This window comes from Salvelinus namaycush, chromosome 4 (genome assembly GCF_016432855.1).
Source record: "Salvelinus namaycush isolate Seneca chromosome 4, SaNama_1.0, whole genome shotgun sequence".
NCBI classification, from domain to species: Eukaryota; Metazoa; Chordata; class Actinopteri; order Salmoniformes; family Salmonidae; genus Salvelinus; species Salvelinus namaycush.
The window spans coordinates 57,471,188-57,487,308 of record NC_052310.1 but is presented as its reverse complement, the minus strand read 5'-3'; the positions used below and the strand labels follow the sequence as shown (position 1 = coordinate 57,487,308).

At 39.6% G+C, this 16,121-nt stretch overlaps 1 protein-coding gene across 1 annotated transcript in view; it reads right to left on the bottom strand.

Moving 5' to 3' along the window:
- LOC120045932 (CUB and sushi domain-containing protein 1-like) overlaps positions 1–16,121 on the bottom strand; it is a 346,822-nt gene that overhangs the window by 97,528 nt on the left and 233,173 nt on the right. The window contains exon 30 of the mRNA XM_038990858.1: positions 15,890–16,084. Coding sequence (XP_038846786.1) covers positions 15,890–16,084 — 195 coding nt within the window. The remainder of the gene's footprint in view (positions 1–15,889; positions 16,085–16,121) is intronic.

Sequence of the window (16,121 nt, the reverse complement as noted above, 5' to 3'; positions counted from 1 at the left end):
CTCCCACTTAAAAAGATGAGAGAGGCCTGTAATTTTCATCATAGGTACACTTCAACTATGACAGACAAAATGAGAAAAAAAAATCCAGAAAATCACATTGTAGGATTTTTTATGAATTTATTTGCAAATTATGGTGGAAAATAAGTATTTGGTCACCTACAAACAAGCAAGATTTTTGGCTCTCACAGACCTGTAACTTCTTCTTTAAGAGGCTCCTCTGTCCTCCACTCGTTACCTGTATTAATGGCACCTGTTTGAACTTGTTATCAGTATAAAAGACACCTGTCCACAACCTCAAACAGTCACACTCCAAACTCCACTATGGCCAAGACCAAAGAGCTGTCAAAGGACACCAGAAACAAAATTGTAGACCTGCACCAGGCTGGGAAGACTGAATCTGCAATAGGTAAGCAGCTTGGTTTGAAGAAATCAACTGTGGGAGCAATTATTAGGAAATGGAAGACATACAAGACCACTGATAATCTCCCTCGATCTGGGGCTCCACGCAAGATCTCACCCCGTGGGGTCAAAATGATCACAAGAACGGTGAGCAAAAATCCCAGAACCACACGGGGGGACCTAGTGAATGACCTGCAGAGAGCTGGGACCAAAGTAACAAAGCCTACCATCAGTAACACACTACGCCGCCAGGGACTCAAATCCTGCAGTGCCAGACGTGTCCCCCTGCTTAACCTGTTTGGGCTGCAGGGGCAGTATTGAGTAGCCGGATAAAAGGTGCCCATTTCAAACGGCCTCGTACTCAATTCTTGCTCGTACAATATGCATATTATTATTACTATTGGATAGAAAACACTCTCTAGTTTCTAAAACCATTTGAATTATATCTGTGAGTAAAACAGAACTCCTTTTGCAGCAAACTTCCTGACAGGAAGTGGAAAATCTGAAATCGATGCTCTCTTCTAGGGCCTGCCTATTAAAGTCCTTGATATTTATTCGTTTAGATGCACTTCTTACGTCTTCCACTAGATGTCGACAAGCAGTGAGAGAAGAAATGGAGTGTGTAACTTGATCTGGCCTCGAATAAATGCTCTTTGTATGACGTGTCACCAGTTTCCTGTTTTCTGGAGAGCGCATCAAGGGACGTGGATTTGCCTTCTGATAAGCTGTCGTTATGGACGACTAATATCTCCGGCTTTGATTTTATTTGATACATGTGACAATATCATCGTAAAGTATGTTTTTTCAATATAGTTTAATCAGATTATTTACATTTTTTCGGGAGTTTTGCCGTGTTCCGTTCTCTTTGTTTGTCGACGATGGAGAGATTCGCGCCACTTGGCAAGTGTGCTTGCTAAATCGAGAGGGAAAAAGGCCGTTCTAAATCCAAACAACGATTGTTCCCGACAAAAGACACAACATTCTGATGAAAGATCAGCAAAAGTAGGACCCATTTTATGATGCTATTTCATATATCTGTCGAACATGTTGTGCTAATCGTTTGCGCCCAGCTTTTGGGTACTCTCTCGCTATACCTAAGCTGGATGTCGTAATGAAGTTATTTTTAGAATTCTAACACGGCGATTGCATTAAGAACTAGTGTATCTATCATTTCCTATACAACATGTATTTTTTAGTTATGTTTATGAATAGTTATTTGGTCAGAATATGTGTGTCAGAAAAAGTGTCAGAAAAATATCCGGACGTTGTGGGAAAAAGATGCTACGTTAGCTCAATGTATAACCACTGATTTCAGCTCTAAATATGCACATTTTCAAACAAAACATAAGTGTATGTATAACCTGATGTTATAGGACTGTCATCTGATGAAGCTTATCAAGGTTAGTCAAAAATTATATATCTTTTGCTGGTTTGTTACGATCGCTAACTTTTGCTACTGGGGAATGGCTTGTGTTTCTGGCTATTATGGTAAGCTAATATAACGCTATATTGTGTTTTCGCTGTAAAACACTTAAGAAATCGGAAATATTGGCTGGATTCACAAGATGCTTGTCTTTCATTTGCTGTACACTATGTATTTTTCAGAAATGTTTTATGATGAGTATTTAGGTATTTGACGTTGGTGTCTGTAATTATTCTGTCTGCTTTCGGTGCAATTTCTGATTGTAGCTGCAATGTAAACTATGATTTATACCTGAAATATGCACATTTTTCGAACAAAACATAGATTTATTGAATAACATGTTATAAGACTGTCATCTGATGAAGTTGTTTGTTGGTTAGTTTGGTTGGTTCTTGGTTAGTTAGGTTGGCTTTGTGCATGCTACCTGTGCTGTGAAAAATGTCTGTCCTTTTTTGTATTTGGTGGTGAGCTAACATAAATATACGTGCTGTTTTCGCTGTAAAACATTTTAAAAATCGGACATGTTGGCTGGATTCACAAGATGTGTACCTTTCATTTGCTGTATTGGACTTGTTAATGTGTGAAAGTTAAATATTTCAAAAAAATATATTTTGAATTTCGCGCCCTGCACTTGAAGTGGCTGTTGTCATATTGTGGCCGGCCTCGGGCTTGCAGCCAGAAGAAGTTAAGCCAGTACATGTCCAGGCCCGTCTGAAGTTTGCTAGAGAGCATTTGGATGATCCAGAAGAAGATTGGGAGAATGTCATATGGTCAGATGAAACCAAAATATAACTTTTTGGTAAAAACTCAACTCGTCGTGTTTGGAGGACAAAGAATGCCGAGTTGCATCCAAAGAACACCATACCTACTGTGAAGCATGGGGGTGGAAACATCATGCTTTGGGGCTGTTCTTCTGCAAAGGGACCAGGACGACTGATCCGTGTAAAGGAAAGAATGAATGGGGCCATGTATCGTGAGATTTTGAGTGAAAACCTCCTTCCATCAGCAAGGGCATTGAAGATTAAACGTGGCTGGGTCTTTCAGCATGACAATGATCCCAAACACACCGCCCGGGCAACGAAGGAGTGGCTTCGTAAGAGGCATTTCAAGGTCCTGGAGTGGCCTAGCCAGTCTCCAGATCTCAACCCTATAGATAATCTTTGGATGGAGTTGAAAGTCCGTGTTGCCCAGCAACAGCCCCAAAACATCACTGCTCTAGAGGAGATCTGCATGGAGGAATGGGCCAAAATACCAGCAACAGTGTGTGAAAACCTTGTGAAGACTTACAGAAAACGTTTGACCTCTGTCATTGCCAACAAAGGGTATATTACAAAGTATTGAGATAAACTTTTGTTATTGACCAAATACTTATTTTCCACCATAATTTGCAAATAAATTCATTAAAAATCCTACAATGTGATTTTCTGGATTTTTTTTTCTCATTTTGTCTGTCATAGTTGAAGTGTACCTATGATGAAAATTACAGGCCTCTCTCATCTTTTTAAGTGGGAGAACTTGCACAATTGGTGGCTGACTAAATACTTTTTTGCCCCACTGTATCCAACAGTACAACCCAGAAGTCTGTAGCTCAAACACACAATGTTTAATATAGGTATGAAGTCCAAATTGACTGGTGTGTTAAAACTTCTTGCCACTAGGGGGGTGCCATTTCGACATAGTACAAATTCGTTTCCAAATTAAACTGCCTCGTACTCAATTCTTGCTCGTACAATATGCATATTATTATTACTATTGGATAGAAAACACTCTCTAGTTTCTAAAACCGTTTGAATTATGTCTGTGGGTGAAACAGAACTGGACTTAGAGCAATTTCCCTATGTGGAGTTGAGAATGCAGAATTTTCCAACCTGTTCTCAGACCTGTTTATAAATCTGCCTGTCTTCTATTGGTTGAGATGCACTGCATACGCCTTCCTCTGGGTGTCAGCGAATAGAGGGCCTTGAAATGGAGTCTCTAGGCAGAGCTGAAAGTCTATAAATTGATTGGAAACGAGGTGTATCGTTCTTTTCCCCTTCGCTCTGACGCACTGAGGACCTTGGAACGTTCTTTTGGAAACATCGGTTATAGATCTTACACATTTCCGGCTGTGTTTTTATTCGATATAGGCTTTAAAGACATCATAATCTTGTTATTTTGAACCAAATTATATCAGTTTATGTCAGTATATTGCGATTTTCGGGTATTTATTTTCTTGGCGCTGTAGGAAGTTGGGTATCTCTCTCTCTCAAGCTAATGTTTACTGCTAATTGCAACGTGGAAGACGACGTTCTCCAACCTAGCAACGATTCTTTTGGACAAAGGACACCTATCCCAAGATTCTGATGAGAGTTCATCGAAAAGTAAGAACTATTTATGCTGATAATTCATTGTTCTGTTGAAAAATGTCAAATGCATAAGACGCCATTTCTTGCAGTGTAGCCTTGCGTTATCGCACCCTGTATTGCACAGTAACGTTAATTTTAATAATGTAATTCAGCGATTGCATTAAGAACTAATTTGTCTTTCAATTGCTGTCCAACCTGTATTTTTTTTGTCAAGTTTATGAATAGTTTTTGATAAGAATAGGCGCCTTTCCAAGATGGCGCCGGACAGATTGCTTGACGTTATGGACACTATTCTCATTGTATAAGCACGATTTGTGCTGCTAAATATGCACATTTTCGAACAAACTCTATATGAATTGTGTAATATGATGTTACAGGACTGTCATCTGAAGAATTCTGAGAAGGTTAGTGAAAAAATTAATATATTTTGGTGGTTTATACGTTATCGCTCTTTTTGCCTTGAATCAATGCTGGGGTGATGTTTGCTATTGTGGTAGCTACTATAACGCTATATTGTGTTTTCGCTGTAAAACACTTAGAAAATCTGAAATATTGGCTGGATTCACAAGATCTGTGTCTTTCATCTGCTGCACGCTGTGTATTTTTAAGAAATGTTTTATGATGAGTAATTAGCTAATACACGATGGTCTCTGTAGTTATTCTAGTCGCTTTGGTGAGAGTTGGGATGGTGGCTGCAATGGTAAACTATGATTTATACCTGAAATATGCACATTTTTCTAACAAAACATATGCTATACAATAAATATGTTATCAGACTGTCATCTGATGAGGTTGTTTCTTGGTTAGTGGCTATTTATATCTTTATTTGGCCGAATTTGTGATAGCTACTGATGGAGTAAAAAAATGGTGGAGTAAGAAAAGTGGTGTCTTTTGCTAACGTGGTTAGCTAATAGATTTACATATTGTGTCTTCCCTGTAAAACATTTTAAAAATCAGAAATGATGGCTTTATTCACAAGATGTGTATCTTTCATTTGGTGTCTTGGACTTGTGATTTCATGAACATTTTATTATATGATATCCCTGTGGCTTTAGGCTAGGCTATGCTAGTCAGCTTTTTTAATGGGGGGGATCCCGGACCCGGGTTTGGGAGGTGTTAGAGGTTAAAGTTGCCCTTAAGCATGTGTAAATTCTTAATATGGCCTGTAATGGGTACAGAGATTAAATATACTGATGTCAATGGCTCCATGGAAACACACGTGGCTTCACTTTAAAGGGGAATTTCACCCAGGCTCTGTCATGGCATATAGTCATTACGATATTAACAACATTAGGTTTTTATCATAAACATCACAATTATCCAAACCACAAGCTAACTAGCAAATTTAAATTTCACTGGTAGAATCGGGAAGTTTCGAATCCCTGTGTATTCGTCTGCTCATAGTGAACCACTAAGTGCGGCATTCATAGCGAATGCTGATACCGCCCGCTAGGTAGAGGAGGCTAATGGCATTGTTACTTCGAACGACCAACACACAGTAATCTCAGAAATTCTCTAGGCAAGATTTTGTGAACATTTTTGTTTTTCGCTAATGTTTTCCATCATGCCCATGTGGTGTTCTGTGCATGGCTGTGCTAACTACAAACAAGCACAAAATTAGTTATCTTTTACCATTCTACCTACTAGAGATTCACCCCAATTCTGCCAGTGGCTTGCTGCTAACAAGAATGATGCGTTGACCAAAGATTATCAGAGGGATTTTCAGGCTGAATTGATGGGGAATTAATTTCGACGACAACTGAGAAGTGATGCGATACGTCAATTTTGTTTCCTTCACAACAAAACAGAAGATTTGCAATTAAAGGTAACCTAATGTTAGCTAGCTTGCAAGGGTAGCTGGGTAAATTTGCTAGCTAGATAACGTTACAGTCCAGTATTGAACTCTGAAAGCCATCAGCTAAATCATATAGCTATCTTTTGGTTTAAACACTTTTGGTTTAAATTTTGCCTATGGGTGTTTGTAAGTCTCCAGCTCCAGGTGGAACTAACCTGGTTCAGTTTATCAACCAGTAAATTATTAGAATCAGGTGTGCTAGATTAGGATTGGTTTGAAAACCTACAGGATGGTAGCTCTCCAGGAACAGGGTTGGAGAGCCCTGATGTAGAACCACCATAAAATAAATATGGATATTTTCTATCAATCTTTGAAATGTGTCTGCCTTTATGGATTCACATAAAATAGTTATATAAACTGTACAGGGGCCAATGCTCTGTAGCATCAAACAGATGCTAGACATTAAGATATCCAACATTTTTTGTTTATTTGTCCAAATCTAAAATACAGGAGAGTGTCTACTATTTAATGCTACCTCAAGAGAACTGGGTATTCAAAAACAATGTTATATGGTAAAAGTAACATACAAAAAAAATAGTATGAACAGTGTAGTACAGTTCAGTGTGTCTGAGTGTGTCAGGTGTAGAGACACACAAGTGCAGAGAACTGTAGCTACAGATTGTTGCACCAGATAATGTGATTTACCCAAAGACATCTCGTCTATTTGACATCATGTCTATTTCAAGTCTTCTCTCATTGATCGAGACAGGTGGGTGTCTACCCCAAAGTACTGCATGTCATGATGACAGAGACCTGTCTCGATCAATGTGTGAGAAGACTTGAAATAGACACGATGGCGGTGCACATATTGTTGTATTACTTTTTTAATAACAGAGTATTTTCTAAATTCAAACTGACCCCCTGCAACTGGACACAGACATTTTATGAGGCACCTGTTTCCCCAAATCAAGGACGAAGATGGCATTGCTACTGTAGGTTGGTCGAAAAATCTCTGTGCAACACCAAACAGTAACTGTAACTCCCAGTAATGGATACCAAACATCTTTGGTTAAATCACATTATATTGTTTAACAATCTGTAGCTAAGAGAACTGGTGATCAGCAGATGAGGGGAGAGATGGTCTTGATGAAATTGCCATTCCAAAGAAACATACAGTATGTTCAGAGAATACTTGTAAAGCTGTGGGAGGAGTGTTGTCCTGATCAAACTGCCATTCAGCTCCTCATGAGTCATCTGCTTGAAATCCAGCATAATGTCTAATCCAAAGAGAGAGAGAGAGAGAAAGAGAGAGAGAGAGAGAGAGAGAGAGAGAGAGAGAGAGAGAGAGAGAGAGAGAGAGAGAGCGTTCTGCTATAATGACACATGCAGGCCAAAGAATGTTGCTTCTGTATCTAGAAACCACTCCAGGAAGAAGCCCAGGCACTCCACAGTATTGTCTTTAGACAAATGACTAAATGATACTCTATTGTACAGTTTGAACAACAGTTCAGCATAACATCAACCTTAGGGTAAACTAGTTGAACATGTATACATGTGCACAGGCACAGAGATTACATTTACAACCATATCTAGCCTAATAGAATGAAATCTGGCATATCCCTCCCTCAATCTTTGCAGTGGCCAGACAGTACTAATTAGCCTAGGTAAGCAGGCAGACAGTATCTACCTACACCCATGTCTATCAGGCATGCTTAGGCAAATAATATTATAGCAAAACCAGCTTCAGTTTTAGAGATTTACAACATAAATTGTTGTATTGTTGTTTCTCCTCACTGTTTGCTAGTAAACTTAGCGAATAGCTTGCTGGATATGCAATACATGTTATTTAAATCTGTTTGGAATCCTATCTTGCGTCATGCCTATAATTTGGTGAGATTGAAATGCATCCAAGGTCATAATCATAACCAATGTCAACCCTCGTCAATTATGTTACATAGCTAGCTAGAAAAATGATTTACAGTTGCTGATGTTACACATGTTTGCTAACAAGTTGCAAATGTGAGCAGTGGTGCATAACAAGTTAGCAGGCACCAGGCTAACTAGCTAGCCAACTCCAGTTATGTGCTAAAGATCTCTGATTGTAAAACCTCTTCTATTTTAAGTCATAGATATGGTTACTGTTTAGCTAGCTAGCTAGCTAGCTACATAGCTGGCTAAGTTAGCAAACATACCAATTAATTGATTCCCCCCACTGTAACACTGTTAGCCAGCAATACACAATACGGGTTTCAGTAGATAAACAAAATTTAGCTAGCTAGCTAGGTGGCTTGCAGGAAAGATAATTTATTTAGCTAGGCACCGTATTTGTCATCTGCCCTCTTGGTGCTGGCATTGGCTGTAGCTGAGCTTCTAACGTTAGCTAAATCAAACTCTGTGTTTAGAATCCTCTTCGCTATATTGAAACATGTATGGTTGAATGTCACCATGTAGCTAATAAATGTTCCATCCTCAAATTCGTGTTGATGAGAGGAATCACTTGAAGCAAATGCGTCTGGTCAGTTCTTTGAGTTTTGCCCAAAGGATTGTTGTTAGTGTCACCCTCCTTTAAAAAAAAATCCCAGTTTGGGGAAGGGATGGGGGCCAGAGCACAAAGCACCTCCCAACACAAGTGGTAGTCTTTCAGAGACTACAACTTGAAAAACTGTGTCAGCTTGTATATTTAGCAATGAATCCGCTGATAGGAACATCGCTGAAAGATGTCCAATGGCTCTATCGAACAAGGACAGCCATATATACACCCCAAAACACGTATAGTGAGATCAGTATAACATAGAGCCTTTGCGAAATGCCACAAAGTAGGACTACATTAATTTTTAGATCTTGCCCCCCCATCAATACTGCCATCATAGGGTTATCTATCATTCAGTATGCAAAGCCCTGACCTGCCTTCCTCCTGGGCAATTATGTGTAAAACACATCTCACTGTCCTAGAAATGCCTCAGACATGATAAAAACAAGCCCAGATTCCCCCAGGGTGAAATTCCCCTTTAAGGACATAGCATGAGCATGAAGGGTGAAATAAAATAATTGAGGGTATCAAACTTTAAAATGTAAGGTCAATGAAAACAGAACACAACCGAGGAAATCTGTCAATGTCAATATTCTATTATCTTACTGTACATGTGCCCCTGGACTAGTAGTGTACTGCTCTCCAAACTACTTTAAAAAACTCTGAATAAATACTGACCAAAGGAGAGAAAATTACTGAACGCACAACATTAGAGAGCAGCGAGCACTCACCCTCTTGTTCTCCCTGACCCTAAATCCCTAGTTAACCCTTCTTCTCATTTCCTTTCATAGTATTATTGCTCCCTCCCTTCAGAAAATGTCAATCCCGATCGCTTGAAACCCTCATGTGATCTTTCTGCACCTACCTTGTTTCTTTCATCCCCTTTGTCTTTGCTACAATGATCGTGGATTTAGATTCTTGCCACTACGCCAGCACGCTAAGCCTCCCAGCGCTCATCCCCCCAGGTCTGCTCCTTCATCTGCCCACAATACCTTGTGGAGCTCATAAACCTGGTGCCAGGATACAGCCACGGCTCATGGTCCTCTGCATATCAAACACCTTCCCCATACCTTTGATCACATTACCCTCACCTCATACTTTCTATGGCAAGACTGAGTTGGTACTGTAAGAAAAAAACTCTTGGTTGCGGGGTCTACCCTGCCTGAAACTAGAAATTTCACACACATGGAACGAGAGAATTAGGTAACAGTCAGTAATTTGTAGATCATTTTTTAACTGTTTCCACTGTGAGCAGTCAGTGTCATGTCAGGCCAAAGTGTCCTTTCTCTTCTAGGTATCAAATGCTGGGTCACTCACTCACTAAGGATTTTGATAGAAAACACAAACCTTACCAATGACTCCAAATCCTTGGTCCCTCTATATTTATCAAAAGCAAAATTGGATTTCATTATTTAATCTGTCAAGATGGGAAATGTAACCATCTTCATTATAGATTTACAAACCAGGGCCATAACATAACCCACAAAAAATATGAACATCTCAAAGATCAGGGGACTGGGGGGGTCAATCTACTCAGCAGACATCCAACTGTGAGATACCACGGTGATACTGAATATTACAATTTAATATGAAATATGCTGTTGATATTACTGGTTACTTAAGCATCAGTCAGGCAGTATGAATTATAATGATAGTAGTTATAAATTTGTACTAGCATGACTAGTAAGAGTATATTTCAGACAATGACATAATGAGAAAGTTCCAGAAACAAATATTATCCAAAGTGAACAGAAGTATGGACAAAAATAAGAGAATAAAGACAAAATAATACACTATACAATATGCTCAATCAACACCAGATGATATGCCAGCCACTGTAGCTACATGCCAACATAGTCATTGTCCGAACTTATTTAAAAAATAATAATAATAATATGGGAATTATTTAAGGACATTTAACATAGCATCATGTTTATGCATACAGTAATGTAACAGACGCCACAAGCTACTTAAACCTAACAGACCAGACCGTACACTGTGGGCTGTTATAAATAGATAGAGAGAGAGAGAGAGAGAGAGAGAGAGAGAGAGAGAGAGAGAGAGAGAGAGAAGGACCATGCCTAAATCCAAACAAGGTCTAGTTCCTCTAGTGCAGGTATTCCCCCAGAGGTACGCGCAATCAAACTGTGATTCAAATTTAAAAAAATAAAAACATTCTTCACATTTTCAAACAGTAAATTTATATTTTCCAATGGGGCTATACATTTGGGCGAGTTTTTTTTCTCGCCTCGAGTAGCCTCGTTTCACTGCCAAAAATAAAATTAAACCATCTAGTGTTCAGCGAAATAACACAATGTCAAATACAGGTAGCCTAATCTATTTACGTTACTCTCTCGCGGGAAACCTTCACTCTTGGGCCTAGCAACGCTCCTGGTATATGTCCGTTACGTTATGGGAGGTCAATTAAGGAAGACATCCTCTTCTGCAAACCACTGGAAACCAGGACAACATGAGAGGATATTTTTAAAGTACTAGACAGCTTTGTGACATCAAATGGACTTTGGTGGTCAAGATGTGTTGGTATCTGTACTGATGGCGCAAAAGCCATGACAGGGAGACACAGTGGTGTGGTAACGTGCGTAAAAGCAGTTTCTCCCGACGCCACTTGGGTACACTGCAGCATCAACCGAGAGGCTCTTGCTGCCAAGGGAATGCCTGACAGCTTGAAATATGTTTTGGACACTACAGTGAAAATGGTTAACTTTGTTAAAGCAAGGCCCCTGAACTCTCATGTATTTTCTGCATTATGCAATGATTTGGGCAGCAACCATGTAACGCTTTTACAACATACAGAAGTGCGCTGGTTATCAAGGGGCAAAGTATTGACATGTTTTTTTAAATTGAGAGACGAGCTTAAAGTTTTACTTACTGACCATCATTTTCACTTGTCTGACCGCTTGCATGATGATGAGTTTCTCACACGACTGGCCTATCTGGGTGATGTTTTTTCTCATCTGAATGATCTGAATCTAGGATTATAGGGACTCTCCGCAACTATATTCAATGTGCGGGACCAAATTTATTAAGAAGTTGGATCTCTTTTCTGTCTGCATTTACAAGGACAACACACAGGTCTTTCCATCATTGTATGATTTTTTGTGTGCAAATGAACTCAAGCTTACGGACAATGTCAAATGTGATATAGCGAAGCACCTGAGTGAGCTGGGTGCGCAATTACGCAGGTACTTTCCCGAAACGGACAACACAAACAACTGGATTCGTCATCCCTTTCATGCCCTGCCTCCAGTCCACTTACTGATATCTGAACAAGAGAGCCTCATCGAAATTGCAACAAGAGGTTCTGTGAAAATTGAATTTAATCAGAAGCCACTGCCAGATTTCTGTATAGGGCTGCACTCAGAGTTTCTTGCCTTGGCATATCACGCTGTTAAGACACTGATGCCCTTTGTAAGCACGTACCTATGTGAGAGTGGATTCTCGGCCCTCACTAGCATGAGGCCCTCACTAGCACTAAATACAGGCACAGACTGTGTGTGGAAAATGATTTAAGACAGACTCTCCAATACAACCCAACATTGCAGAGTTATGTGCATCCTTTCAGCACACCCTTCTCATTAACCTGTGGTGAGTTGTTCAAAATTTTCAATGAACAAATTAGGTTTTATATGTAAGATGCTAAATAAAGAGCAAAATTATTGATTATTATAATATTATTATTTGTGCCCTAGTCCTATAAGAGCTCTTTGTCACTTCCCACGAGCCGGGTTGTGACAAAAACTCACACTCATTCTTATGTTTAATAAATGTATCGTATAGTGTGTGTGTGGCAGGCTTACAATGATAGCAAAAAACAACATTTGAGAGTGCGCTGACCCTGGTCCTAGAGGGGGTACACAGCTGGAGGTTGAATGTTTGAAGGGGTACAGGACTATAAAAAGTTTGTCAACCACTGCTCTAGTGTATGCAGTTATTTTGCTTCCTGCCTCTGAGGGGCGCTATACTACAGTGCTTTAACCACATTACACACCCCTTCTATTTACAGCCATGGAGGATTCCTCATCCAAGAGCACTGAGAAAGTCTTTTAGTTACTATGGAAACAAATAGAAGACCTGTTTGGATGAGAAGCTGAGAGAGAGGGGGGAAAATTCTTTATTATTTAAAGGGATCTCACCCCTTTTCTAATTAGTTTTGTCTAAAGGCCCCAAAAAGTGCCTCAGAGTACATCAGTATTCTAAAAAGCAGCCGAAAATCACAGCCCAGTGAAACATTTCAAATGGCAACAACTTGGTCCTCAGCTTGTCGAGAGCAAAACTAAAGGGGCAGATATACTGCAAGTTTTTATGGGTGAACAGTTTGCGCCTGCTATTTTCCGAGGAGATTAAAACATAAAAGGCTGAACATGAAGTAGCTAAATAAAGTTGGAAATAAGGGTTATTGGTGTTAAATAAAGACAGTATCATGGTTTGGGTTTTGTTTTTACATTACTGTTCCTTTTTGAACATAACAGTTGTAAACTTCGCACTTGTGTAAACATTCAGTAAAGCTGGCCCTAGATACCCACCATCACCCTGAAGCAACAACAATACATGACAGATACATTGCAAGTGTTTGCTTTTCTTCCATACTGAATGCTCAAAATGTACCACTTAAACACCTACGGCTGCTAAAAGTGGGGATTAATTGGGTACGGGACGGTTTTCACGAACAAATATTCCCACCCCCTTCCCCCACAGTCCTTATTGAATACATAACGATTCCTTTCATTAGCCGGGTGATACTGGGGACATTAGTAATCATTTCTCTCAACTGGCAGCAGAATGTCAGGAGGGCAGAGTTTAACATTCACAGTGAGTACTCCCTGTCTCACTTTGACTGATCTGCATATAACCCACGTGGCGTTTCACTGCCACTCAAGGGGCCCTGGCTTGCAGGCACAGCCACAGCCTTTAGAAATGGCTCTTTCTTTTGTTAATTTATGAACACAACCAGCAAATAGCTTTGTTCACCTTTTTATCATCTGGAAAAATAAGCTCAATTCAACCACAAATGCTTTACTTAAGCGGTCATTATGTGTTTGCTTGGAAATATGGTTATGTTTAAGCATGTTGAAATAGGCTAGGCTACTGATGTACGTTTCCCAGACATCAAACTATTAGCTAGCAGATTACAATGTCCTTTCACAAAATGTTGTTTCATCTAGCCAAAATCCATGACCTTGAAGGAATGACTCGAACGACTTAAAAAAAAAGAATTTCCCTTCCTTTCATGGATTTAAAACTTGTTCTTCATAACATTACTTTAGTGTAGCGTATACACACCCACAATCCTCTTCGAAGGTGACATAACTAAAAAAAATCAGGATTAGAAATACACATAACTGACAGACCATATAAGCAAATGGCTTATATGAAACAGCAACATTTGCTTCACATCCCTTTGGTTTTCAGAGTGATTTCCAATTGTGCCTGCTGTGTGCTTTTCATTAAAAAAACACAGTAAAGTGGTATTCCTTTCACAGATCAAATTTTGCCTGCACATTCTGTTGGCTATTGGCGGTGGGCTATATACAACTGTTGAAAAGGCCAGAACAACCCATTTAGCTCATTACCTACGCTCTCTTTCAAGCCCAGGGAATCGATCAACAGAGGCCATTGTGCCATTGTTGAGAGGCCTTGTGAATCACTAACAACATCATGTCTCACCCTTACAATCCACACACTTTTCCTTTATGGAGTTCAGGGATTAAACAACATGTGCTCAGACATCCATAAATCAATGTTATGGTACCACATTGTCACTGTTTAACATTCTTGATAATGACAAATTATATTTCAGTAAGCTCTTAGCAGAAAGACACTTTCCCATTTCCACTTATGAAAGGTTCAATTAGACAAAACCCAGGACTAGACAAGTCAGGTTCAAGTCAGGTTGAAAGTCAGGTTCAATTTAATGATATAATGGATAAGCAGATAGTGATCCTGAGGTCCTTAGCTGTACCACAAGGTCAACCAAACTGTGCCGCTATGTCCATGACCAAGCCTAAACTCTAATTACGCAATGTAATTTAATAATTCCATTAAGAATGAAATATTGAATGTTTAAGCCACATCCATAATGCACAATGTTCAAGGGAATACAGCTCATGGTATGAATGCTCTAGCTCGTCACCAAAATGAATATAAATAAATAAAGGAAAGAATAAAAATGGAAAAGGTAACGGGCCAAATGTACCATCAGTGTATGCAAATAAATGATCTGGGAGTGAAGGATTGAGAGCTCTCTCTCTCAAAGGGCAAGGCATTTTGGCTCAATCAAAAAGGGTCAACTAATCAACACATGCTGTTACAAACAGGGGTCAGGAGTGTTAGCAATGTAAAACCATTATAGATCCATGGCTTCGTTTTTAGTACCTCTGCTGGTTTGTTCTCCAGTCTCCTGTTGTTGTTGTTGTAAACAAAATATATCCTTTGAAACTAACTTGTTTTTTCAGTGTTCAACCCAGTATGGTCAAGAGACTATGTGCTGTTTGCTTTGCTTCAGCTGTGTCTTGGTACACAAAACACCCTCTATTGTTTATGTGAACTCCAGAGTAACTTCTTAATTACATTTAATCACATTAACAAAAGCCCCAAATCTCTCAAAAGAAGGAGCTCAGGTGGATTTCCTCTCATGCGTTTCACACTCCCCTCTTGATCTGACACTTGAAAAATGAAAACAGGTTAAATTTGGTTTAAAAAGTAGAAGGTAGCTAAAGCTAGATTCTGTATGTTTCCATGAAAATAGCTTATACTGTATATGAAAACAAGTAGCTTTATGCATACATCTAACCATTTTTATTGAAAACAACATCATTCCAGGTTTATCATGTCAACCATAAAACGTTGGTGTGTGTCTCCCATATCCAAGTCATGTCTCAAGTGGCCATGCTGCTATAAGGTAGAGGCTCGGTGTGTGAAGTGGCAGGGTGGAGACATAGAGACGGTGAGTGGCAGCAACTACAAGGCCACCTGTCTGGGTTTTTGTGTCTCCTCAGAGATGCAGGGACATAAAGGAGAGAGAGGGAAAGAGAGGGGGATGAAAAAGAGAGGGAGTGTGAGAGAGGACATATGAGTGGCAGTTGTCACCGCCCAAGCTCTCACGACTGTCAATAAATGACAGAAAGTTCAGCCTTGGTCTTTGAAAAACCCATACTCCCCTCTTTTGCAAAGAAAAAAAGGGGTCCTCAAAACCATTTGGTAAAGCCAGTGAAAATTGGCTTGATATTAGCCTTGATTGATAGTGAAGATGATGGTACCAAGACCAACCAATTAGACTTGAAGTGAGAACAACAACAACAAAAGGTACTCTCTCTTTGATAAGCTGTTGCAAATCCGTTTTTAGAACTGTAGGCAAACCAAAACCGAAAATATCGTACCTTTACACGTTGGTAGGGCCTTGTTCCATATAGGTTTTCCATCCAAACCGATAACACATGTGATTGTGGCTTGTCCAACAGCAGTATATCCCGAGTTACATTGATAGGTCACTGTGGAGCCCAGTTTGTAGTCCATCCCCACACGACTGCCGTTCATGATATTACCAGGGTCAAAACATGCCTCCCTGGGTTTCTCTGTGGAATAGAAAACATATACAAGCTCAAGATAAAG